Raw genomic sequence first — 27,923 nt, 5'->3', positions numbered from 1 at the left:
CCACCCCGGGGAAAAGTTATGCCACTCCGGCAGTCACGTGATCTGCAGGTGCCTTAAACAACCATGTTTCACCGATTCTACCAGTGGCCCACCCCAAACACCAACCCAGTGGACTTTCAAAACACCAACTTAAAACAACCGATATCCCAATGCTACCCCTCACAATAGATGGTGCCGGTGCTGCCGGCGGTAGCTGCTCTGATGTTTGAGGTTCAGGCTTGCAAGCTCAGTCTCCCCCGCCCTTCCTTCTCTTCTTTACCGCCCATTACATCTCTCCTCTTTGAACCACACTCCAATTCTCTGGCTCTCATGCACTCCGACTCCTCTTTTTCTCTCTACCCTTCTCTTTCTCCGTTCTCTCCCCCTTCTCCTCAATCCCAAGCCCCAACCCTAACCCTAGTTCCTCCACCCTCCTCCTTCGCCACTTTCCTCCTCCTTCAAAACCCTAGACCTAACTCCGGTGCCCACAACCCTCGCGTCCTCTTTGTCGTTGCTGCTCCTCACCGCGCCGGCGCCGCAGTTATCCTGCGCTTCTACGTCCTCCAGAAGACCCAATTGTTCACCAAAGCTGAAGTTCTTTGCACTCAGAGGGATCTTCAGTTTGACCCCAAATTGGGCGTTTTATTCAATGCTAATCATGGGGTTTCGGTTAAGCTTGGTGGTTCGATTAACATTTTCGCAATGTACTCCGTGTCGAATTCTAAGATTTGGGTATTCTCCGTGAAAATGGCGGGGGACGATAGAGATGATGGAGTGGTTTTGAAGTTGAGGAAGTGTGCTGTGATAGATTGTGGTGTGCCGGTGTTCTCGATTAGCGTTTCGGGTGAGTTCTTGATTTTAGGGGAGGAAAATGGGGTTAGGGTTTTTCAACTCAGGCCACTGGTGAAAGGGTGGATTAGGAAAGAGCAGCGAGAGAGTAAGAACTTGAATTTCCCTAATGGATGTGGCAGCAAAAGTGCTGGTGTAGAAGCAAATATGGAGATAGCTTGTAATGGGGACCTGGAAGGAAGGACTGATTTGCATCGTGTTTCTGGTGAGTACGCCATTTTCCATTTTTTAATAGTTTTAACCTTAGTTTCCTCCATCGTAATACAAGATGTTGTTTGTGTATTTGTGGTAGACCAGTAGTTTTCTGCTGGATGAATTGAATATGTTTCAATATTGAAGCCTGCGATATGCATGGCTCTATAATTCATCTATACCCAATTAATTTTTGATGGGTAAAGCAAGCGAATATTATGAAAATGATATGCAAACAAAGCGCCAAAAAGTAGTCAGGAAGTATACAAGGAGAAGGACACCTTCAAAATAAAAGAGGGGCGACAAAAAACACCAATCCCTCAATAAGGGCCCAACCTGTCAACAAAATCTATTACAGAGACGACCAAAAACTATAAGCAAATTAGATCAAACCCATAGATAATTGAGAAAAAGAGTGTGCTAGCATGACACATGGGCCAATTGCTAACTGAGGGTGATGCCCTAGCCCATATGCCCACCTCTTGAGTAGAAGCTTCAACTTTTTAAGTGCCAATACAATAATAATCCCACATAATGTTGTTTTTGAAGAAAGATCTGATAATTTTACTAATATTAAGAGGCTAACTTTGTGTTGCAGCTCTTATGAGGTTGAAGAAAGAGAAACCCTTTGCCTCAACTACCTCCTTTTGTTGAACTAGTAAAGTGAGATGTATTTCTCAGTCAATCTCCAAATTCACAAATATCAACTTTACTTCCATGAATTACTCTTAAAAGTACAATACCAAGTTGATAGCAAGGCACTTTGATATTAACTTAGTTCATCTTGATAGTAGATTTGACATTCCCCCTTCTAAGTAAAGTACAATACCAAGTTGATAGCAAGGCACTCCAATACTTAGTTAATCTTGGTGGTAGATTTGACATTCCCCCTTCTAAGTACTTAAGAATGTTTTGAGGGTCTTGTTTTGTTGGTTAGGAATGAACATTCTTCAAGGTAGGAATAAATTGTACTTGAGTCAAGACTACGTTGGTTGGTTTAACCGAAATGGGGTGCTCACTAGCATTAATGGAACATGTGTCAATGCCAGGGGACAGTCTCATGAATGATAAGTGTTGCCCTTTAAAATCCCTACAAAAGGGATTCCATTCTCCATTTGTGAAAGAATGATGGGAAGAGTCATGAGAAAGAATCTAATGGTTTCTATTTAAAAATTTCTTCTTTGGATCACTATTAGGTTCCTATCAAGTTCATCTAATGTACTCTTGTCAACACGACATAACATAGGTGTGAGTATGTGATCCTTATTGGATATTTCTACTTTTCTTGTGATATATTTCTTTGATTTTGATTGATTTATTTTTTATTTTCAAATTCCTTAGCAAATATTTATGTTTGTTTAGTTTGGGGAAAGTGCTAAAGAAAGAAAAGACACACTAAGGAAAATGTTTTTCTCATCTTTTGCATTATTATATAAAATATGTAAGAAAATTAAATAGCATTAAAATTGGTAGAAACTTATCAATTTTCAAATTATTTAATATTTATATAGAAGAGTTAAAATAAGTGACATGAGTTTTAACATATAAAAATAATTTATTGACTTTAATTTTTTTTTTCCACATCTTTCTTTTGCTTTTCCTTTTATTTTTTTCGCTCCTATTTTGTCTCAAAATTTCCAAGAACCAATACAGCCTTAGGGATAAGAAAGAAAAGATAGGGATAAAAGAAAAAAGTTGAGGATTTCTTATCAAATATATCTTTACTGTTAATTGATTTTTAATTTAATTTTTATTTTTATTTTTATTTTTTCCCTTTTATTATGTCTTGTTTGAGTGCTCATACTTGTTATTGAGATCCTTTTTAGCCTACTTTCTATATCCTAAAATCGGTAGATATGCAAAATTGGGCACCTAGATACAAGGGGTGGCAATTGTTATGTCGGGTTCATGTCGTATTAAGATAAAAAATATTGAAAATTTACTCAACCTAAGATGGCCAATGCACATGGTACAAGAAACTCCTTGATCAAAGTTAAAGTAGATGGAGAATGGTTGTCCGAGGAGACCAAGATAAAGAAAGAGGTGTGGAGGGCCTTTTAAACCCTCCTTTGAATCAGGAAGATCAAAGATCATATGAGCAAAACGAGCTTTGAAGCCTAGGGGATAGATGATTCTAGGGCTTGGAGGTGCCTTTTTAAGAGAAGATTTTTGCTGCCCTCTCCAATATGTGTGGGGATAAAGCGCCTAGGCCAGATGGCCTTACTATTGCATTTTGGTAGTCATGTTAGGACTCTGTAAAGATCAAGGTGATGGGTTTTTGAGGGGGTTTTTTAATCAAGGCACCTCTAAGAAAAGTTTAAATTTTATTGTCTTGGTTATGATCCTAAAAAAAGGCGAAGCAAAAGAATTAAATGATTTTAGGCCCTTCAAGTTAATTGGGGCATTTTATAAGCTTTTATCAATAACTTTGGCAAATAGACTAAAAAAAAGTGGTGGGAAAAGTGGTTTCAATTTTTCAGCATGTTTTTGTGGAGGGCAACCAAACTTTGGATATGGTTTTATTGCTATTAAGGTCATTGGTTCAAGGTTATTTGCAAAATAGATGTCAAGAAGGCGTGCAATCGCATCAATTAGGATTTCTTAATCGCAATTTTGGTAAAATGAGTTTTGGTTAAAATTAGATTTGATGGATAAAATCATGCATATTGTGGATCCACATTTTCACATGTGTTTCCACTCAATGGTGAGACTCGCTTTTATTTGTTGTGAAAAAATTGATTTTTGAAAAAACTTGGAGTTGCCACTTAGACCCCAAATGCATGACAAATTTCTTTGTTCTAGTTGATGGGACCTTGTTAGGTTTGTTTCAACGCTTTGAAAAAACTAAGGTAATACCAATTAAGGGAGTGACTAATGTGCAGGGACTAACTTTCATGTCAAGTTGTAAGGTTAGGAAGCTAACCACTACTTGCTTGCCTCCCTTTGACAACTTTTCTTAAATCATTAAGGGAGTAGGATATGGCGGAGGAGAGATTTTGAAGAAAACTTGTAGCGTTGAAGAGGCAATATCCATATAAAGGAGGGAGACTTGCTTTGATTAAAGGCATGTTATCAAGTCTTCCAATGTATTTCATGTCTTTGTTTGTTATTCAAAACATGTTATGCTTAAGGCTAGAGCAAATCCAAAGAGACTTCCCATGGAGTGGTCGAGCATTTAAGAAAAGGCCTTACTTGGTTAATTGGTTTGCTAGCTAGGGTGAAAGGGATGGGGGCTTGGGTATTCATAATCTATCCACTTTAAACAAGGCCTTCCTTGGAAAATGGAGTTAAAGATTTGTAACTAAGAGACAGTCCCTATGGAAACAGGTCATAATAAGGAAGTTTGGAGAAGAGGTAAGGGCATGGTGTTCAAGGAGTGTGTGGGATGGCTATGGGGTGGGGGTGTGGAAGGTAATTAGAAACAAGTGGGAGGCTATTAAAAGCAATGCTTGCTTCATAGTTGGGAATGGTAAAAGGGTAAAATTTTGGAAACAAAAATGGTGAGATGGGAGTCGTTGCTTCTCAAGATAGTTCAATGATTGGGAACTTGAGGAAGTGGAGACCCTTTTATGGAAATTGCATACGTTTTCAATTTGAAGCAATGAGGAAGATATGTTGAGTTGGAAGAAAACCAAGTGTGGTAAGTTCTTTGCAAGATCCCTCTATGCTTCCTTAGCCAAGAGAGAAAGAGAGCCTTTTTCAACAAACATAGTTTGGAATCCTTGGATACCAATGAAGGTAGGCTTCTTTGCATGGGAAGTGGCATGAGGAAGGATCTTGACGCTAGATCCACTTAAAAGGAGAAGATGGATTTTTCCGAATTGATGTTACATGTGCAAAGATGATGAAGAATTGACTTGTCATTTATTTCTTTATTGTTCCAAGTCAAGAATGTTGTGGTAGCAAATCTATTCTCTATCTGGTGTGATCTTGGTGACATGCTCTACAACAAGAGGAATCTTCTTGGGTTGGCATTACTCATTTGTGGGGAAGAAGTGAAAGAATGCTTGGAGGATGCTTCCTTGTGCTTTTTTTGGACCCTTATAGAAGGCAAGAAATAAGAGGTCATTTAATGACATCAAGCAATAGGACCAAGCAATCAAATATCATTTTATGTCTATTTTTTAGAATTGGTTAGAGTGCACATAAACGACTAGATTGGTTGAGCTCCAAGTAAGGAGTGAGATCTTGTTTTTTGTTCTCTCTTTCCTTGGATAGCCTTTTAGGCTCGTATTGTATACATCGTGTGTACTTTAGACTTAGGACGTCGTCTCTTAAGCCTTTTTAATATATTTTTTGTATTGCCTATAAAAAATAAAAAAAATCCCAAAAGTCTTCCAGTTCAATCTTTGCTCACCCATTAAAAGATACCTGCTTCTTATTCTCCAACTTGTTAGGAATGAGGCGACAAACAAGTACTTGGCCATTCCTTTTTTTGCATATTCCTTCTCTATCTCCATCTCGTCCTTGTAATATTCTCAGGATTACTCACAAACTTCCATTATCAACATGTCCAAATTAAATAACTCATCTACCTTTACTAACTACTATCATTGGTATTTATTTATTTATTTATTTTTTATTTGATAGGTAACTACCATCATTGGTATGCCTCCATCATTTAGCATCCATGTCCTTTGCACAACCATTCAAAATCCTATATCATTATAATCATTCTAGTAATGACCATTTGGTTCAACTAACCGCCATTTGGGCATCATCCTTTATTGCCACATGGACATCATCTCTATCTTATGGATAGGTACACCCAACACGATTCACATTCTTTACTTCATTGGTTTTGCCAATCATTTTGACATTTGGTTGAACTTTGATTATGTTGTTGACATAATTGTTGAAGTTTTTGACAATACATTCTCCACTTAATCCATTTTGCTCCATCTCCTGTGTCAAAAAGCTAGAAAAGTGCTTGTGAGATTTGGATCTAATTTTTTTGGTATCTTGCTCTTAGAAGATTGATCAATGAATCAATTGAGTTCAAATTATTGGGAGATATTGAGGACAACATGGAGTGGTTTAGAGAAAAGATTTTGGGACACCAAGGTAGAATAGGATGAGGGTGGACACCAAGAAAAAGAGTATCAAGATGGGCAAAAGGAGAAAGAAAATTGGATATCGACTTAATATATAGTTAAATGCATTGTCATGTGCTCATTGTATTCTATGTGTTGGGGGGTCCTCTCTAGTTTTCGGTTCTCCTGCTAGGGTCCTTTCAACACTTTAGGGGGTCAGTTGTTGTTAGGGTGGTGGGTGTTTAGTTTTCTTTTTCCTTCCCTTACTTGCCTTTTGGCCTTATCCGCATATTTTGTGTATACTTTGTTGCATGTTTTTGCAAGCCTCTATAATATATTCTCCTATTTACCTATAAAAAAAAATTGTATTATTTCCATTTTTAAGATTTTCTATGTCACATATCTATGTGCCAAACCTTAATTGGAGGTTGTTTCAAATTGAAATTTATGGCATTATTGATTCTTTTATGTATCATATTGAACTAATGAGGTACTTGATGTAGGACAACCCTGGTTATTTAATCAAATATGTATGTTAGGGCTTCAATTTTTTAGAATTTAAGAAGAGTGAAGAATAAAAATGATGGTACTTGGTAGTGGAGAAAAGTTCAAGTAAGAGAAATGAGAATAAAAGATCAAAAAAGAAAGATATAAAGCTCACCAAGGGCTAAGGTTAGGGCTTAGTGAGGCTTTAAGGAGAAGAATGAGAATAAAATTATAGTAGTGTGAAAAAGGTACATTAAAAGATAAGAGGAAAAATGAAGAAAGATAAGAAACCTTAGTAACGTCTTCTAGGCGTTTCACCTAAGAGAAAAGCATTGGAGTCTCACTATTTATTTATTTACTTTTGATAGGCAAAAAAAGAAAAAACCTAATAACAGCACCTAAACAGAATTTGGTGCGCCAAAAATTGCAAGACATGCAAAAACATGATCTTATTCAATATTAATCATTAATCTCATTTTACATCAATTAGCCTTATTTATAGTTTTTATAAAACCTTAAAAACTAAATAAAGCCATGAAAAAAGAAATCTAACTCATATAATAGCTTATTAGGACTCTTATTTCTTTCTTAAAACTTCTAAATCTTCTCATATACTGAAATTAAAAGAAAAAAGAAACTTTCTTTTTAGAATTAGAAATTTAATTTTATTGAAACTTCTTATAATAAAAGTTTATAATAAGGAAGATGTCTAGATTTTAAAATGGATTCAAATAGAAACTTCAGAAAAAGAAATTTCTTAAGAAAATAGAAAGTTTAAAAATATAGAAACTTCTTTTAAGGGGAAATTCTCAATAAAAAAAACTTACCAAATTCTAAATAAAACTCAAATACAAACTAATAACTAATTATGATTTCAGAGAGCCTAAAAAACTGCAGAATTAGCTAAATACCCTTGATAGAGTAATTTAGGATTTTTTTTCTTTCTTTTCATTCATTTATTGAGGAGATCTTGGAGATTCATCCCCATCAATATTAATTAAGGGAATTAACATTGATAGTTGACTAAAAGATAGCAACACCTTCTTGCTGTCTTGAACTTGTGAGCATGTAAAAAACTTGTCCAAAAATATCGGACCTACTTTCTACTAAAGGGATAGGAGCACCTTCTTCTTGGCATAAATCTTCATGCAGATATAAAAATTAGTTACAAGTCTTTAGAAATTATATTTTTGGTTGCATCAATATATTGGTCATTATATCAGTTTATTTATTATATGACTATAATTATATAGAGCCAAAGATATACTTCTAGCCTGATGCCAATATAACACCCAGACTGATGGTGAAAATGCTCCCTAGGATTTTAGACTAATTATTAAAAGCATCAATGACTTTGTAGTCACCTACAAATTTTGGATGCTTAAGGCATTGCTGAATAGCCCAGAAGAATGTGATCCCTAAGAGCTATGCACTCAACTATCAGAATGGAAGCTGTGTCAAGCTGATGCAGTACAGAAAATAAAATGCAAGGAGAGTATAATTGAAAGGACCTTAGGAATCACTCCTAGAAACCTTTCGCTTCACACCCAAGTACTCTTTGCATCTCACAAAGGAAAAACTGGCTGCTGAAAATTCATTCATTCATTGATTCCTTCCAAAAGACTAATTAACTACTATATAAGACTTTTCTAGGGACTTATAACTCCTTGGAACTAGACACAGTAAATGCAACTTGAAAATGACAAACTTGGACTGATTACTGACCACATTAAAGACTGTTGGAAAATGACAACAATAATGACTGAAAATGGTAACTTATAACCATTGACTAATCCCATAACTTAATTTCTGAAAGTACCTTCTAGGCTGAACCCATATTGACTTGTATAAGATCTCAACTAAGCCCATTATCATCCAGAGCGTGCCAAATTAAAGCTTGGGCATTGGAGCCCACTCCTTTATGCCTCTGATAAACTTTTAAAGGTGGCTGCCACTTGTCTCAATCACAAGCGATCAGAAGAAACCACAACATGGTCGTCCTTAATCTGTGTCATAATAGAAGCAGGAGTGGGATGAACCCACTTAAGATAAGAGCCACTAAAGTTGTGTTTCCATTCAAGTTTGGAAGGAGGGTTCCTACCAATCCATTGACTAAGAACCTATGCCTAATTTACCAGCACATGCACTATTGCCGAGACCTTGAATATAAATTGACTGAACTTGTTGCCTTCTTGCTGTTAAACGCATGTTGCTCTGGTCACTGGTTCAGCATATATAATATGTTTATGGATTAGGATTTACATATCCTATAGTTTGTCCGTGTCAGTTTATTTCTTTAACTTAGCTTGACATAGTCACTGATTTCTGCATATGCAATATGTTTATGGATTAGTATTTCCATATCTTATAGCTTATCTGCCCCAGCTTATGATTTCCTCCAACTTAGAGTTATCTAATGATCCTCAACATTACTTTCCCTTTTGTATACTCCTACACTAGCAAATTATAGTTTATTTACCACTGGTGCTGATTAATTCTTCTTAAGGATGTCTGCTTTACCAGGAAAGAGGTGCTACTCATATTAAGCAGGGTGCTGTCCTATGGTTAAAATCATATGGATGCCTCTAGATGGTAAACTACTAGTTAGTAGAAATAAGCCTCTGATTGGGGGCTTTCTATTGTATGTTCTTATCCAGGTAAAACTCTAGCTGATTGACTGGTGGCTGAAGCAATTTTTTTTCCACTCCTCATTTTTGGTGGAAATTAAAATTCTGTCCTATTCTTGTAATCTAATTGCCTATACCTCTAGAATTTGCTTATAGTATAAGTTATACTTAATTGTGCATTGTCACTTGCAGTAAAGCGGAGGTCTGTGAGATTCAGACAGGATTCTAGTGAAGGGAGTGCATGCTTTGTAGCATTTAAGGGGAAAGAGGTTGGACACTTGAAATCTATGATGCCACCATTGATTCCAGTAAAGGCAGTTTCCATCCAGGCTTTGTCTGCAAAAAAATTTCTGATCTTGGACTCAGATGGAGATGTACACCTCTTATGCCTTTCCATCTATCACCTTGGATCAGAAATTACCTGTCACATGAGGCAGTTCACTAACACCATGAAAGTACAAAAGCTGGCTGTTCTTCCTGATACTTCCACAAGTATGCTCTTCTTAGTTTTTTGTTCTTTGTTTAACCCAATACTTCTCAAGTGAGAATGCTTTCATGACCAACAGTATGGTGGTTAAGCTTGAAACTGTGGCCAAAATAGTGAGGTGTAAGAAGGAATTTATGGAACTGGACAACCTGCATTTTGTGTTTGAAATATCAAATTATCAGATAAATTGAATTAAACGGATGCCCTTACTATTATTTCTCATTTATTTTATTATGTTGTTTTGCCTCTCGTCTTCAGCTTCATGTAAAAACTAAAAGGTCATCACTCATCATGTCACTGCCTTTTGCAACTGAAGGATGCTTTGGCCCTATCTTTTCAGGAGGGCGAACTGTTTGGATATCAGATGGATTCTACTCTGTGCACATGATGACAGTATCCGACACAGACACTTCTGCTAATGAAGATGATGAAAATGACAGTGAGGAAAAGCTAAAACAGATCTCAGGTTCTCACAATCCCTTAGTTAACTGATTACATCCTTCAAATATATCACCAAAATATGCTGCACCTGTTTAATGGACATTTGGCTAACCAGCATTCTTTTATTAAACTCAAATTTTTAGCTTCATATGATGGCTTTATGTCAAATGTGACTACATTCTTTGAATATGTCACCCAAATATGTTGCACCTGTCTTATGGACATTTGGCTAATCAGCACATTAAAATCAAATTTTAAACTTCATGTGATGGCTTTGTGTCAAATTATTTGTGCATCAATTATACATTCAAGAAAGAAATTTTATCATCTGGAAAACTTGTTTCAACTACAAAGATTCAGTTTAATACAGTAATTCCTGCTATATAAAATTCTTTCTTTTAGCTTCTAGTTGGGATCCCAATTTATTTCTTCCTCCTCCCCTTACCTTTTGCTGAGGTCATTCTTATGCATTTGTTTCATCGGCAGTTACTCAAGCGATATTTGCTAGTGAAAGGATTCAAGATATTATTCCTCTAGCAGCAAATGCTCTTTTGATTCTTGGGCAAGGTAAATTGTGGTTTTCTCCAGCTAAAATTATTTTATGGAACAAAGGCATAATGTGGAAGTTTTTTGTTTGGGATGCTAATAAAAACTGCTGATTATTGTCCAATTTAATCTGTCACTGAATGTAAGACCTCATTTGGGATAATGTTTTTGTTTTTGGCTTTAGCTAGAAGCTAAAGTTGAAGTTGAAGACAGGGATTTCAAAAAGACGAACTTTTTAGTGTAAAAGTTTCATCCATCATGAGGGATTCATTAAACATAAAATAACTTATAGTATAACCTAAAGCTTTCACCAGAAACAAAATCATTCTAACTTATGTCTTCAACTATTTTAAAATCCAAAAGCACTTTTATTAATATCATCTAAAAATAGAAGCTTTTTTTGGGCTTAGAAAAGAGCTTTTAGTTTCCTGAAAGTCCATCCAAACAGGGTCTAATTATGGGCTTGTCTATCACACACAAAAAGGGAATTTGATTTCCCTCATGACACACAATTTGTATAATGAAAATAAATAAAAACTGTCATGTATTTTACTTATAAGATCAATAAGATTGATGTTTCTGTTATTTCAATGTGCAATTTAACAAATAGTATTATTTCTTTTTGTTTTCCTGTTTTAATTTACGCATTGCATATATATATATATATATGCTATTTCTCTGTCACATCTGCTTCTTAAATTCTAAATTTTTCAACGTTTATCCCATTTTACAGGAAGTTTATTTGCATATGCAATTTCCTGAAGTTGCTTGCATGGTAACTCTTTTGTAGCGGTGAGGAATTTATCTTGTATTTTTGGCGCTGTAACATATGCGTACTCTTCTTGTTGTGTCTGAATTTTAAAGTTGTACAAGCAATTATGAATTGGTTTCCCTCTCAAAAGAACCCTGTTGTCGTAATGTGGTTTCATTCAAAACACTTGTATATTTTTCGGTCCTGTCTGCACATCTTCATCTTTAAGCTAATTTGTTTATTTTGTAGGTCATCTATGTTCCAGGCCAGATTAGATGATTTATGACAGCTTGAGCAAGTTCCTGGATCAGTGTACTGTTTAATCGGTAATCTCCTTTAACCATTTTACATATTTGTCACATTTTATGCATCCAACGGCTAAATCTGGAATTTATGTGGGATCTAACTCCTTTTATTCTGAATTTCAGTTGGTTGTCATGTGTTCTCTCTGATGGCTATGGTTCTGTTTGTCATTCTGTCACTAAGTCATGAGTTGCAGTTATGCCATATCTCTAGTTATGCTTATGACCTGGAGATGCTGAGCTCTTGAAGGTATGATGATTATGAACCTTTTTTGTTCCATTTATATAGGTGTAGAAGCATTATTTTGGACCTCTAGTGAGATATTAATATTCCATGGTACTAGATACTCAATTTGTATACTTCATGTTTTCAGTTACCATGCATTCATATATATATATATATATATATAACACATGTAGATATAGCAATGTTTTCAGAACCGGACCGGTTATTGAACCGGAAAAGTTACCAGTTCATGGTTCACCTGTCGGACCGGCGGTCGAACCGCTATCGAACCGGTGACGTCATAAATATATATTTTATTATTTTATATATTATAAAAAATTAAAAAATTAATAAATTCTATGTAAATTTTGACAGTTTGTTGAGTTTTGTCACAAATTTTTTTATCTATAGAAATCATCAATTATTTGATATGTATAACATAATATAAGATGTTATATATTATATTATTACACGGGTATTTGATTTTGATGGAATTGGAAAAGTGCTTTCAAGGGCAAGTAAGACCCACGTACGTATTATTTTACAAATTTCATCAGTCGAATCCCAAAATAATTGAATGATTTCATTTCTTGTGGCGTGCATGTGCCTCGAAGGAGAAAAAGATTTGTAATTATGGAGTCCCAAATGGCCATTTCATGGTTGAAACAGTTGGAAAGCCTTTAGCCGACATTGTTGAAGAAACTTCCATCTTTCTCCGACCAAATAAAATGATGAAAAAAAATCACATCAGAATACATCCTCAGCCAATACGTCTAGGTTTCGGAATGGTACGTTCCCTTGATTCACTTACGAAATTGAAGATGGAAAAGGCTATATAGTTAGTAGTGATGTTGGGACTGTTACAGTCCGTGGCTGGCGCCAGCCACAGTCGCCACGGTTTGAGGCAGGAAAAGGCAGACACCACTTTCTGTCATCCCACGATTCCAAAGGCCGTCGGCGGGATCCCTTGGTGTCGCGGATGGGATGTCGACGATGGGCGAAGGAGGAAGGGTTGGAGCTGGAGCTGGAGCTGGAGCGGGATCCCTTGCGGCGGCGCAGCCTGGAGATCTCCTTTGCTTAAATAGGACTCCAAAACGGCGTCATTTTGATGCCAGAAGCATCAAAACGACGTCGTTTTGATGTTGTTTTAAAAAAAAAAAAATCAATTGAACCGGCCGGTTCGTCCGGTTCACCGGTTGGACCGCCGGTTCTACCGGTCCGACCCCGGTTCGATCCCCATCCGGTCCAAATGAACGGACCGGACCGGTCCGGTGACCGGCCGGCGGTCCAGTTTTTAAAACATTGAGATATAGCTAAAAGATGTGAAGAAAATTACATGTTCAATCCTTCTGGTTGGATTTGTTTGGGTGCTTGAGCTTGGCTCTTTTTTTCCAATGCTGGAGATAGACTCTATCTGGAAGAGCTGGGTTAATGTCTTATTTCTAGGCAAAACGCTGATTGGTTGGAGAGGGCTTTTCATCTTGAAGAAGTAACAGTTTTGGGTTTCAATGGGGGTTGGATTCAGTGCCAGATACTCTTACTTTGGATCTATGAGGATTATGGAGACATTGATAAGGGGGCCCTCCTGAAGGTCTCTGAAGAGTTTAGTTCCAACGGATGATCAACTAATATATTAACATTACCTTTGTTCTCAATAAAGGAGCTTTAGGTCCTAGAGTTCTAGGCATGTAAGCTTCTATAAGGTTGTAGCCAAATTTCATCTATAGGATTTTCTTCCAGCAATTATTTCCTTGTTGACCTCTGTGCAAGTTAAAGAGACTGACTTTGCATGGAGTTTTGATAACCAGTGAACCTGTTGAGAATAGGTTGAGATTTAATCAACTAGGTGCGGTCATTAAGTTAAACTTCGAGGGGGAAAGACCTATGATTTACTGGATTGGAATTTGTTAATTTTGTGCTACAATGTGAGGTATTTGGTTGAAGTTTTCTTCTGCAGTGGAGGAATTGGATCATTAGTTATACACCAGTCTAATCAATGGTTCTCCAGATTGTTGGATTAATGTCTTTAGAGGCTTAGCTATGTTAAGTGGACACAAGACATGGACATAAGAAGACATTGATATGCCTACGGAGCAGATCTTGGAAAAGCGGGAAAGGGAAATTTTAGACAATGTCTAAATCAAAGTTTTTAAAGGCGAAAGCGTAAGACGAGGCGTTTTTGTGTTCGTGAGGCGAGGCGTAAGCCTCGAGGCGTTGAGGCGTAAGCTTTTTGAGCCTTACTTTATATAATTAATTAATATTTTAAAATATATAAAATAAAATAGCATAAATAAAAACATGAAAACAATTCATTAGAATCATAAAAAAAAACATACTAGTTCCCTACTTTCACAAAAAACCATAACAAATTCATAAAATAGATTATAGATTCAACTATACTAATAGTTTCAAACTTTAACAAAAAGCCAAAACTAAGTCATGAAATAGAAAATAGAGTCAACCATAATAATAGTTCTAAACTTTTACAAAAAATCCATAACTAAGTCATGAAATAACAACTAGAGTAAATTGTTTCAACTTAAATCCTCCTCTCCAAGGTCATCATCATCCTCATCCAATGTATCAATAGTAGGAAAATGTCCACTATCATGTATCCCCATTTCATCTAAATCTTCATCTTCATCAATTGGTGTCAAATTCAATTCCTTCTCTTTGCCTTTGCCTCCACTTGTACCTAACATAAAGTATTAATTATGTGTAAATATTAAAAGTTTTTTTATTAAATTTAATCAAATTTATTATTTCAATTTTTGGGTACTTACTTGGTACTTCATTATGTTTCCTTTTGTAGGAATGTGAAGAAACCATATGATCCGATGATGTTTGCGTTTCTTGGGAGTTGGATGACACAACTCTAATGGCATCAACATTGAATAATTCATTATCTTGAAGCCAACAAAGATCAAGGGGGAGGAGGGGATCTTCTTTCTCCGCAATCCATTCATCATCAGAATCAATCTCCTCTACCAAGATTGGATCAACATTTTGTTTCCTTTGTAGACTTCGCTCTCTCAATCTAGTGTTGTACCTTACATACACTAGAGCATTCAACATTTGATGTTCAAGTCTATTTCTTTTTTTTGTATGGATCTACAAATAATAAAAGAAACAATTTTATGTGTTAAAATGAAATAAAGTTCTCTAACATTGAAATAGAAATATATGTATAAAAATTTACAAAAATAGAAGTATTACCGATTCAAATGTGCTCCAATTTCTTTCACATCCCGAAGCACTACAAGTAAGGCTAAGGACTCGAATAGCAAACTTTTGCAACTCCGGTGTTGAACCCCCAAAACGCATCCACCAACTTATAGGACTTCTTAATGTTCGAGAATCAATTGCAATACGACTCCCAAATTCACCCATTGCTTGGTCATATGAGTCCAACTGAATGTCAGCTTTTAAACGTTCTTGATAATCCAACATCCTATCCATGCATTCAAATAATCCCTTCCTCACCTCATCAACATTAGAGAACTTATCTCCATACCTCAATTGAGGATTAAGATAATAGCCTGCTGCATGTAAAGGTCGATGAAGTTGCGGAGTCCATCTTGCATCAATTTTTCTCCAAATTGGGCCATATTTTCTCTCCATGCCCCCACAATTAAATGCAATCTTCTCCTTAGCTGAATCCATCAACTCATAAATATAACCCATGGCTGGTCTTTCCTCTGAATCAACCTCTCTCAAGACATTAACTAATGGAACAGTGGTCTTTATGCAAAAAGCAACATGAGGCCAAAAATTTGGATCAAACAACACTGTACTTCGAGTTTTCACACCTTCTACCTTTTTAGCCCATGTGCTTGAACACCATTTTTCTGAGGAGAACATTGCTATAAGAGCTTGCTTTTGCTTATAAATACTTTGGAGAGTAAGAAATGCAGTAGCAAACCGTGTAATTGCTGGACGAATAAGTTCATGATTTTTTGTAAATGTTCTCATCAAGCTAAGAACCCAAGTATGCCCATATATAAACTTCACAACTTGCCTAGCTCGAGAAAGTGTAGTAGCATGAACATTTAGCTTTCCAATATCCTCCAACATCAAATCAATGCAATGAGCAGCACAAGGAGTCCACCACAATCTACTCCTTTTTTCCATAAGCCTCATTCCAGCATTCACATAATTAGAGGCATTATCAGTGATGACTTGCACAACATTCTCCTCTCCAATTTCTTCAACCACCTCATCAAGATATTTGAACATCAATTCCCCATTTTTTATTGTATCAGAAGCATCAATTGATTTCATAAACCAAGTGCCAGCAGGACTATTCACCAAAAAATTGATAAGACACCTACTTTTTCCATCTGTCCAACCATCTGACATAATTGAACATCCATATTGTTTCCAAGCTTTTTTGTGATCTTCCATAATGATACTTAGGTCATTCACCTCTTCTTTAAGAATCCATGTCCTCAATTCGTGCATAGATGGAGGCTTAAACCCGGGCCCAAAGTTTGCAACAGCATCTATCATAGGAAACCAATAAGGATCATTCACAGTGTTGAATGGGAGACCTTTTGAATACATAAACCTACCAATTTTTCTACACACTTCCTTCCTTTCTTCTTGCTTCTACTTTGAATTCAACGTACTTTGTCTAGGTTGTGAAGTGGTAAATTTATCCATGGGTCCCCTAGGAATAAGTTCCCCACTCCCACTTACACTCCCACTCCCACTCCCTAATGTCCCTATTGTTTTAGACAAGGCACTTTCATGCATTGAAGTTGGACCCATACCAATTTCTTGGAGCAATTCATTTCTCTTCGTTTTTTGATCCTTAAAATTAGCCAATGCCTCTTTACATTCCAATCTAGCATCTTCACTAACTTTGCTGCATGGTTTCATACCATGATGAGTTCCGGCTAAGTGATGTTTTAGTCTATTCACCCCTCCCGTACATCTTTGATTGCAAAATTTACATCTTATATATTGCTCTCCAGAAACTTCAATCACATACTTCCACACAAAATCCTTTCTTGAATTTTTCGAATCGGAGGAACTCATTCTAAAAAAAATCACCAATAATAATATTCAAATTTCCATATAACAATATAATTGACTAAAAAATAATAACAAAGCACAATTGAAAGAAATTTAAAAATGAAATACAAAATTTAATTGGTTTAAATTAAAAAAAAAACCAATTTTTTTTAAAGGAGTTTAAAAATTATACACATAAATTTTAATTGGAATTTAATAATGAAATAAAGAAAATTGAGGTGAGAATTAAAATTAAATCAGAAAAAAAAAATTCAAAATTCACAAATAATTATCTTTTATATAATTTTAATTATATTTGTTTATTGATACTATAAGCAAACATATAAAAAACTTCAAAAAAAAATTTTATTAACAAAAGGCACATCTGATTTGATAATTAAAAAAAAAAAAAAAAAAGATGAAAAACCTACTGGGAGAGAGAGAAAATCGTGGCTGGAAGTGTGGGCTGTGAGTGAGAGAATTTAAATGCTGTGAGAGAGAGAAAAAATGGTTTAAAACTTAAATAGATGTACAGCCGACACGCCCGTGTGATTTGATAAAATAAAAAAAAAAATTTGGATGAAGATCGCATGGAACGAAGAGGGATTGCCGTGTGGACTGCAGAGAGAGGAACGAAGAGGGAGAAACCATGGAAGAGGAAGTTCGCAACATACCTGGAGATGAGAGGGATTGCCGCCGGAGAAGATCGCTGCGATTGGTCGCCGCCGAGGGTGAGCACTCCGTCGCCGCTTGACTGGAAGAGGTAGGGTTTGTTTTGGGTTTGTTTTCAGTCGGGACTGGGGTTTTAGGTATTCTTAGGGTTTTTTTTTTAATCTTTCATTGCCACATCAGATCCGACGACGCGTACGCCTCACCGGAAAAGCGTGAAAGGCGTGCTCAAAGCGCGCCTCAATCACGCCTCACCAGAAAAGCGTACGCCTTTCAGGTGTTTCGCTTTATTTTTAACGCCTCAACGCGTTTTCGCTGCGCCTCGCCTCAAGAGGCGCGCCCCACCAACGCCTTTAAAAACACTGGTCTAAATATGTACCTTTTAATGTAATTGTATTGTAAAAATGTAAAAAATAAGTAAATAAATAAATAATTAAAAATTCATGTTTGTTTGGTAATTCATCTGAACATGTATACTAACAACTGTGTAACTTGGAAGATGAACGAAGACAAATATAAAAATTAGTGCATTTGTATCATGTATATTATCAGCACTACTACACATATTGGTTTTAAAGAAAAATTGGCATTTCTTTTTATGTGTTCAAGCAATGTAGTTGTCATGATGTTAAGTTGTATAAAGTAGGAAAATTTATCATATAATTCTACTATCTAGGAAGTATGCAAAATGTCAACAGTGGCTGGAGGAGTATTTTTTTTTTTTTGATAGATAAACACAAAAAATTTTATTAAAAGAAGGGAGCAAGAAGGCAACCCGAAGCATATAGGGAGTATACACGAGAAGCCCCACAACAAAAAACACAAGGAAGCATACACTCACCAACCCTCAATTAGAACCCAACCAATCAACAAAGTTAATTAAGGAGCGGGGTTCTCCATCTAAACAAGTCTTAGACCAAGAGAAAAGATTACAAACGAAGGAGATTTTCAATCTTTGGATCGACAAAGCCTCATTATCAAAAACTATCCTATTTCTTTCTTTTGCAGTGCCTGGAGGAGTATCATGTGGCTTCTCTTTAATAGTGTCCATGCTGCATACGATATTTCACAACGAATTTCCTTTTGCCATGCATTTTTGACTTGGTTGTGAACAGTTTCAGCATATTTAACATCACAACTAAAGTTTGGATATTGGTGAAGCTCCACTCTTAGAAACCTCAAGATGGAGCTTCATTACCATGGCCAAGGATGAAAATGTCAATAATTACTGATATATTGGTACTTCGATTTTACGGATATATTCGATATATCGGAGAAATATCGATGAATATTTTGACACAAAATATCGATGAGCCAAAATTAATCAAAACTCATGAAAATATAAAAAAAATGCTCTTAGAAGTGAAATTAGAAATATAATAAACATTTAAAGTTGTTTTGTTTATAACATAATATAATTTATAATATTCAATAATAATGTTTATAACTTAAAAACATATTATATATATATAATTTGGATATATTCAATGACATAAAAGAAATGATAATACATGTATAAGTATTTTTTTATTAAAATGTTGATAATTTTATTTATTAATTGATATTTATTTTGTATTTAGTTATTATAAAAAAGACATGATAATTAAAATTAATTTATTTATAATAATTTGATTCTATGATATCTATATACACAAAAAAAAAATGTATTAATTTATAAACCTATAATATATAGTATGTATATATGTGTGTGTGTGTAAGTATTAAGAAATTTATTTTTATATAAGGATATGACAATAAAATAACTAAAATATAAGTTGATTAGGTGGCATGGCCTTCCCTCCCTCAAACGTGAAGTCTTGGGTTCAAATCCTTTCAACCAGAACTTTTTAAAATTTAATTTTTCCAATAGCAGTGCATTGTGTGATGCATGCGTGTTGGGCAGCTAGGCTAGATTACGAGACTGATGTAGCTGGGCTAGATGACGTGACCTGGGGCCCACAATAGCATGAAGTGTGCAGGCTGGCAGTGAGGAATTTTGGGTGATTTTTTCTGAAAAAATTGGCAATTTATCAGCAAAAAAATGCAGCCAACACCGATTAAAGGGAAAAATCGGCGATTTATCGCCATATATCGATGTATCGGTGATTTTTGGTGATTTTTTTTTCCGAAATATCACCTCCTCGATACATCACCACCCGATATCATTTCCATGCCTCCCAATACATGATATATGTATCAAAGATATATTGCTGATATTTACCGAAATTTTCGTCCATGGCCATGGCTTATCTTTGGTCTGAAAATTAAGTTGAGCAAAAGCATATTTTAGAATGTTCTTGATAGATGAAGGCTTGAATCCTTATTTATAAGGCAACACTAGTGAATGGGCTTTTTAAGTACCTTGATTTTCTTGGGAGATGATTCTAGGCCTCTCATTTTGGAACCCAATCCATTGAATCTTCTGTAGGATACATATTCTATGGCTAGAATTGGACTACTACTCTCAACAATTCATAACGGAATCCGCTGTTGATGTTGTTCAATTGCAGAAGATGGTTGAAGAAGACAGGATTTTTGCCTTCCTGGCTCGTTTAAATCCTGAACTAGATTAAGGGTTTAGATTCTATGAAAAGAACTTTCTTTTTCCTCTCATTGAAAGAGGTATTTGCCTGTGTTTAAGTTCGATGAAAAGAACCTTTCCCCTCATTGAAAGATGTTGTTCAATTGCAGAAGATGGTTGAAGAAGAGTGTTTTGTTACTGGTCAAGGATTGATTCCCTTGACCAGAACCATATCCTTAAGACCTGCCTTATGTGTTCCTAAATTGACATGTAATCTGGTTTCGAAGCTTACAAAAGACCTAAATTGCCCATTTTCTTTCCCTCATTGTGTCATACAAGACCAAGCAATGGGGAAGATGATTAGGCATGCTAAGGAAAGTGGTTGGCTATTGGTGGAAATGGCAATATCTCAAGAATGCCTTGTTTGTTGAAAGAATCAAATATCTTGCTTTGGCACCAAAGACTAGGTCATCCGTCACTCTTTACCATGCAAAAAATGTTTCCCTCTTCTGATTTTAATAAATATTCCTTTCATTGTAAAGTTTGTGAAATAGTCTGATCATAAATGTAAGATCTTTGGTGCCTTTTATTCTCATTCATACTGATGTGTGGGGAAAATCTAGAATTCCTAACTTTTCTGGTGCAAGATGGTTTTTGTCATTGATTGATTTTACTAGGTTGACATGGGTTTAGTTTCTCAAACTCAAATCTGAGGTTAATCAAATTTTCTCCATTTTACATAAGATGATTTGCAATCAGTTTGGGATAAAAGTCCACATTCTTTGCTCAGATAATGGAACAGTATATTTGAATAATGAGTTGATTTCTTATTGTCAAAAAGAAATCATTCAATAGTATGCATGTGCTGATACTCTCCAACAAAATGGGATTGTTGAAAGGAAAAATAGACATTTACTTGAGGTTACTAGAGCTCTACTTTTCCAAATGAGTGTCAAAAACATATTGGGAGGAAGTTATTTGACAGCTGCTCATTTAATAAATAGGTTGCCCTCAAGAGTTCTTGGTTTTCAAACTCCCTTGAGATATTTGAGTCACTTTTTTTGTTTTCTTTTTTATTTTTTATTTTATAACCAAGGAACCTTCCATGGCCAGGCTCTTAGGACTCTCCATGGGAACCCAAACCTCAGGGTGTTGACTGCCCCGCAGCAACTAGCACTAGGTAAATTAAAGGTATCATCAATGATAGGATTCTAACCCAAGACCATGTGCCACTTACTGGGACCACACTTCCCAGTGTTCGTCTTGACCAACCAGACTACCCTGACAGGTTTGAGTCACTTTTTCCCTTTATTTAAAAACTTTGAGAATCTTCCTCCTAAAGTGTTCGGGTTTGTCTTTTTTATTTATATTCATGGCCAACACCAAACAAAACTCAATCCTTGAGCTCTTAAGTGTGTTTTCCTTTGTTACTCACCTACACAAAAAGGGTACAAATGCTATCATCCTCCTATAAAAACCTTTATTTCACCATAGAGATCAATTTCATTGAAAATCAGTCATATTTCTCACACTCATCTTCAGTGGGGAGATATGCTTTGCCTTTATTAATAAAGTCTCTACCATATCCAGATTTTGATTTTTCTTCCTAGTCTCTCATTGCATTTAAGTCATCACCCATGTAAGAATCTCTCGTTTCATCTTCCATTTTGGAAATTGAACTTGAGTTTATTGTTCCAAAGGTGGACTTTCCATCTAAAGACCAAGATAAGCCATCTCTAATCAAGGTCCATTCAAAGGGAAAAAGGCCTATCATGGACCTGATGAGTGCTCGACCATTGGAGCAAAAACTAGGTCATGTGAATTCTACTTCAGTTTACTCAGATGCTTCCAATGATGACTTGTAAAAGAACATGTACTCAATACCCCATATCCAATTTTGCATCAAATTATAAATTCTCTCCTAGTTTTAATTCTTTTGTCCATCAATTGTTCACCATAGAAGCTCTTAAAAGCATCAAAGAAGCTCATTGTAATCTGAATTGAAAAGACATGGGATTAGAATTTTAATTTCTAAAATGAATAGCATTAGAATTTTAATTTCTCTTGCTATTAATTTAAATTGGACCTTGTAGCAATTTGATGTAAAAAGTGTTTTTTTTTTTTTGCACAAAGATCTAGATGATGAGGTTTGCATAGAAATTCTATCTGGTTTAACGAATAGGTTCAAAGGGAAAGTGTGCAAACTGAAAAAGTCATTATATGGCCTTCAATAATCACTTAGAGTTTTGGTTCAACAAATTTACAAAGGCCATGGAGAGGTTCAAATACAAACATAGTCAAGTTGATCATTTTTTACTAAAAGGAGGTCTCTAAATAAAGTAGTAGTTGTAATTGTCTATGTATACAATATAATTGTGAGAGGAAATAACCATAATGAAATTGAAAATTTAAGGTCATATTTGGCTTGAATTTGAGATTTAGGATTTGGGAAGGCTTAAATATTTCCTTAATAGAGTTGGCATATCCAAGAATGGGTATTTTTTGTCCTAATGCAAATATACTCTCAAATCTATTCAAGGAAATGGGGATGCTAGGGTGTAAACCAATGGACAACCCCATTGAGCGAAATCACAAATTTAAAGACTGTTATGAAGAACCTGAAACTGATTGAGAAAGATGCCAGAGACTTGTTGGAAGACTAATTTATCCTTCTCATACTTGTCCTGATATAGCTTATGCAGTTAGTGTGATCAGTCACTTTATTCATGCAACACATGATAGACATATAGAAGCTATCTAATAAATTCTTAGGTACTTAAAGTCAGCATCTTGGAAAGGAATTTTATTAAAAAAAAAATGAGAAGATGGATGTAAAAGCCTATATTAATGCAGATTGGGTCAATTCTGTCACTAATTAGAGATCCACTAGAGGGTCTGCACATTTTATTGGAGGCAATCTTGTCACAGAGAAATAAGAAACAATCAATGGTGGCAGAGTCAAGTTCAGTAGCCAAATTCAGATCAATTACTCAAGGTATCGGTGAGCAACTTTGGATAAGGATGATGCTCTCTTACTTGGAAATGAAATTGGAAGATCCTATGATGTATATTGTGACTAGAAGTTAGTCGTAAGCATTGTTCATAATCCTGCCCATCATGATGAAACTAAACACATGAAAATAGATTGTCATTTCTTCAAGCAAAATTTGGAGAGTGGAGAGATTTGTATTCCCTTTGTTGCTTCAAAGGTTCAGCTTGCAAATTTCTCACAAAAGGATTGTCAAGTTCTACATTGCAGTCTGTTCTAGGCAAGCTAGTAATGGAAAATATTTTTGAGCAGCTTGAGGGGGAGTATTTAAAATATGCATTCTAATAGCTTTTTGCTAATTGTATTATTATTGTAAACATGTAGGCTAACATATAGGCTTTAAATTCTCCTAGAATTAGACTGATTTGATAGTTTCCTAGAATAATTCAATAGAGCTGTATGTATACATGTCCCTGTTGTAATCTCGATGTTTATACAAAAATGCAAATTTGTGAGGTGAAGGATGTTTGGAATTCTTTAGTTAAAGAGGGGGGGGGGGTGTGGAGCCCTTGCTTCTCTAGACCCTTTAATGATTGGGAGGTGGATTTCATAGAGAGATTTCTGTTGTCTTCACATAGGGTGAGAGTGTGTAGGGATGAGGAGGATAGGGTGCATTAGACAGAGACTAAGAGTGGCAAGTTTACAATTAAATCTATCTACACCGCCTTGGAGTTGGGTAGTTCAATTTCTTTTCCAATGAGAATCATTTGGAACTTGTGGGTACAACCTAAAGTGAGCTTCTTTGCTTGGGAGGTGACGTGAGTTAAAGCTTTAACCTTGGATTAAGTTTAGAAAAGAGGGTGATCTTTAGCAAATAGATGTTATCTTTGCCAAATGGATGAAGAATCCATAGACCAGATCCTAATTCACTATGTAAAGGCCAGGGTTTTACGGGAGTTGCTCTTTGCTCTTTTTTGGGGTGTCTTGGGTGCTTCCTTCCTTGGTTAGAGAGACTCTACTCGGTTGGCATGGTTTGTTGTAAGCAAAAAGCGTAAGAAGACTTGGAGGGTAGAGCCCTTATGCATCTTTTGGACGGTTTAGAAGGCAAGGAATAGAATTGCTTTTGATGGTGACATGCTTTTGCTCCAAGGGCTAAAACATTTTTGTTTGCTTTCTTTGGTCGAAGATTAAGATGTTTATAAATGATGGTCATTCGACTTTAATTAGTTTTCTTTGATTGTTTAGGCTTATTGGGGGTGGTGTTGTTGTAGCCCTTCCTTTTTTGTGGATCCTTCTCTTGTTTTAGCCTTTTGGCAGTAGGTGTACATGTTTTTGGGTTGCTCAAAGAAAACCTCTTCTTTTGGTGCCTCTTTTTGATATATAAAAAACTGTAGAAGTACAGGTTTTGTACCATTTGGTTTGATTTGTCTTTCTTTCCAAAGACGGATTTTTTTTTTTTGGATAGGTTCTTTCCAAAGACATATATATATATATATATCTCAATTTTTTCCACAATATATAGCATAGAAGGGTGCAATCTGAGTTCTCATGAAGTATATTAGAAATTTTAAGACCAAACAAAGAACAAAAACAAGAGCTAGCACACTCCTAGATTACACAACACAAACTAATTACAAAAACAACCTTGTTATTATTACCCGTGAAGCAACTATACCAATTAAGCAACTCTTTTTAATCAATTCAGGGAGAATCCTAGATGCCCAAATAAGGAGAATACCAAATACCATGAATAGGATACCCATTTGCAATGGATGATATTTTCCTCTGCTGAATCTTCATTTTGTTTTCAGTGACAAGACCAGTTAACCATGCACGATTTTTCCTGAGGTTGATCAATCATTATCGCTCCCATACCACCTCCCACAAAAAAAACCCACATTAGAATGCCTCCTGGAGCCCTGATTCTTTTTTCCAAGGAAGGTTGAAGCCAAACCCAAAGTCAAAAACTTGCAAAAGTCAAAAACTTGCATTAGGATCTAAGTGAGAAAGGCCCCTTTTAAGAAACCATCCAAACCAACTTATCTAGGAAGTCACTATTTAACATATTGGTTTCAAAAGCTGCACAAAGGACTCCGTAAATGACAACTCCAAATCAAGGCTTCTCCTGGTGGATATAGGGTTCCTATAATCACATTGGCCCATGCCCCCATCCTAGCCAAGCAACATCTGAGACCTTTCTGGATAGTAGGTAAGTTAACCCTAAACCTGGAATCGATCCTTTAAAGAACCTTCCTACCCTAAGTGTCAATCCAGGAACCACAGAATTTAGGATTGTGAGAACACTCACAGACCATCCCCCTATCTTAGCAAATTTGCCTAGCAATCATCTTTGTTGTCAGCTAAATTAAACAAAATTGGGAGTCAATCTAATATCGAATGTTGGGATACTTTCTCCAACTCAGGAAACCGAGATTAGGAAGAAATATGGATCAATTAGGACTAATTATACCCATGTCAAATGTGGAGATGGCCAAGGCATTCAGAGATGTAGACCAGTTATATGATCCAGAATGTTGCTGAAGCTGACGAGTAATCATAAAATGGAGCATCTGTTTAAATTTTTTTAGAGGCATTGGACAGAACAGAGTCACTAAGTTTTCAAAAATGATCAACATCAATTGTAGTCCATTTTGCATGTAACACATTTTTGGTTGCTTCAAACCACCATCCTTAACATCAAGGTTTTGCCTAGCATCTACATTCTGGATAAGCAGATGGTTGTTGGTAATTTAATTTCTTAGGCTAGGCTTTGTTCTCATATTCTTGTATTTTGCCCACTAGTGCTAATTGCTGCTTTTGACAAACATTAGTATCCTTGGCATTATATGCTTTTGACAAACATGGTCAGGAAGACATTGTCTGGCTTTATGATGGAAACAGGGAGTCATACATGGAAAGAATTTTTGCTTCAACTCACCTTCTAATTTCCCATACACAGGTTTATCACATTAAGAGTGAACATGGTCTAATTTACAAGTATATATTGGACAACAATATCTTATTAGGGTAACTAGCATGAATAGAATTGAATGTTCCTTTCTCTTTCTTCTGATCTTTCAATTATCTTATTGTAAGTCATGTTTGCATTGTGTAATGTTCCTTTGCATCAATATTTATGGGCAAGATGGGGAAAAAACGCTGATTCAAATTCTTGAGGATGTGTTTTGAACTGTTATTGCAAGTATGGTTGTATTTGATGTTACAAGTTTTACTTTCTACTGTCTTTCTTCTTTGTGTGTGTGTGTGTGTTAAATAATCTCATTGTAAGTTCATGTTTGCGTTGTGTAATGTTCCTTTGCATCAATATTTGTGGGCAAGATGGGGAAAAAAGCTGATTCAAATTCTTGAGGATGCGTTTTGAACTGTTATTGCAAGTATGGTTGTATTTTATGTTACAAGTTTTACCTTCTACCTTCTTTCTTTTTTTGTGTGTGCACGTGCACGAATAGAGCTTTAGACATCCCATGAAAATGGCATCATTTCTTTTTCTTATTTTTGTTTTAAATCTTCCATGGCATTTGGGTGGACTGATCCACACCTGATAATGGAGTGAGAGAAAAGAAATTCAAGTGAATCATAAAAACTTATTAAAATGATATCATGTCTTGGAGCATCAGATCTAATTCCCATGAGAAAACACAGAATGGACTCTATTTAAATGCTCTGATAAATAAAGTTGAATGGTTTCAGGTCCATGGGACTTGAAAATGGCTCCTTCAAATGATTAATGTTACTGTTATTTTGGTTGGTTTGAATCTCATGGTTGAATTCAATCTCACAGAAACACTGGATCAGTAGAATGCCTGTCATGGAGTTCTTAATACTGGAGAGAGAAGATTAAGTCTGTCAACAACTTAAAGCCACCCCTTCTGCACAACCTGCTTCCACATGCTGCTAGACAGACTAGCTGCAGACATGTGAATTGGTTGGTTGTCAGTTTTTATCTGGCTTGTCCTTTGCAGAGCTTGCATTAAATCTCAGGTTTTCAACCTAAGGGCTGGACCAGCATTCAACCAAAGTTCACAAAGGTATGGTGTAGCTTTAGCTGCATGTGTTGACTAGTAGTGTTTGGTTGAGATGAAACTCCATCTAATTCCTTGCTGTCCATGTTAAATCTATATATGATTTTACTAAATCTGGCTAATACATTTACCTGGGGTTCATCACCAGACTCCAATAGAAACATGTAGCTCAAGCTGTTCCACTCATGAAACTGAATTGTCTCTAGTGGTTTGAATCATATGATAATGTTATCATCTGCCATTAGAACCTCTCTGCTGTCCCTCCAGGATGAGATAGCATGTACTTAATCCCCAAAGTGGTTTCTGACCCCCTTTATTTTAGAGAGAGCAATCAATTGGTTGAGAAAAATGAAACTGATTTAGTGGTTCATTAATTATAGAATACCAAAGCTAAAGGTACAGACATTCCCTTTGTTAAAATAGTACTCCATGCAATTATTAGATTTGTGGCAGGACTTTACAGAATGATGCAATGAAATGCTGAGATTAGTTTTTAGGTATCCTTAAAGAAATGCGCCCTCTTCTTTATTGCAAGGGAACGGAAAGATCAGAGAATGGCGTGTCTCTGTGGTTGTGTGTGGGGGTACCTCTCTCTGGGTATCTATCTAGAGAAGTAAAAGGTTGGCCAAACATGGGCAGTGGTAAAAAGGACTTTGTCTTTCCCCTTGACGCGGTTGTGTTCCTCTGAAATTGTGCATCCAACCGAAAGGTGACATCCAACTGGGGGTCCAGTCCATGTGCATCAACTAAGCATCTACACCTGGTC

General features: G+C 35.9%; 2 protein-coding genes across 5 annotated transcripts; one reads left to right on the top strand and one right to left on the bottom strand.

Moving 5' to 3' along the window:
• On the top strand, positions 1-27,406 carry LOC100253163 (uncharacterized). 4 transcript variants are annotated; one of them, XM_002283232.5, is made up of 8 exons: positions 1-1,033; positions 9,359-9,658; positions 9,994-10,119; positions 10,581-10,661; positions 11,374-11,432; positions 11,641-11,717; positions 11,820-11,943; positions 26,917-27,406. In XM_002283232.5, exons 1-5 carry the CDS (start codon positions 169-171, stop codon positions 11,400-11,402), a joined length of 1,401 nt encoding a protein of 466 aa, XP_002283268.2. In that variant the 5' UTR covers positions 1-168; the 3' UTR covers positions 11,403-11,432; positions 11,641-11,717; positions 11,820-11,943; positions 26,917-27,406. The 4 variants fall into 4 exon arrangements, with proteins under 4 accessions (XP_002283268.2, XP_059598485.1, XP_010660496.1 ...); XM_059742502.1 differs by lacking the exon at positions 26,917-27,406 and adding an exon at positions 21,239-22,157; XM_010662194.3 differs by lacking the exon at positions 26,917-27,406 and adding an exon at positions 14,732-15,076.
• Positions 14,289-16,522, bottom strand: LOC104881608 (uncharacterized). The gene is made up of 3 exons (XM_010662196.3): positions 15,136-16,522; positions 14,703-15,030; positions 14,289-14,614 (listed from the first exon to the last, which is right to left on the bottom strand). Exons 1-3 carry the CDS (start codon positions 16,480-16,482, stop codon positions 14,454-14,456), a joined length of 1,836 nt encoding a protein of 611 aa, XP_010660498.1. The 5' UTR covers positions 16,483-16,522; the 3' UTR covers positions 14,289-14,453.
• Positions 27,407-27,923: the final 517 nt, after the last annotated feature.

The sequence above is a fragment of the Vitis vinifera genome, chromosome 14 (genome assembly GCF_030704535.1).
Source record: "Vitis vinifera cultivar Pinot Noir 40024 chromosome 14, ASM3070453v1".
NCBI classification, from domain to species: domain Eukaryota; kingdom Viridiplantae; phylum Streptophyta; class Magnoliopsida; order Vitales; family Vitaceae; genus Vitis; species Vitis vinifera.
The sequence above is the reverse complement of the archived record's forward strand: the minus strand, read 5'-3'. Positions and strand labels throughout refer to the sequence as shown.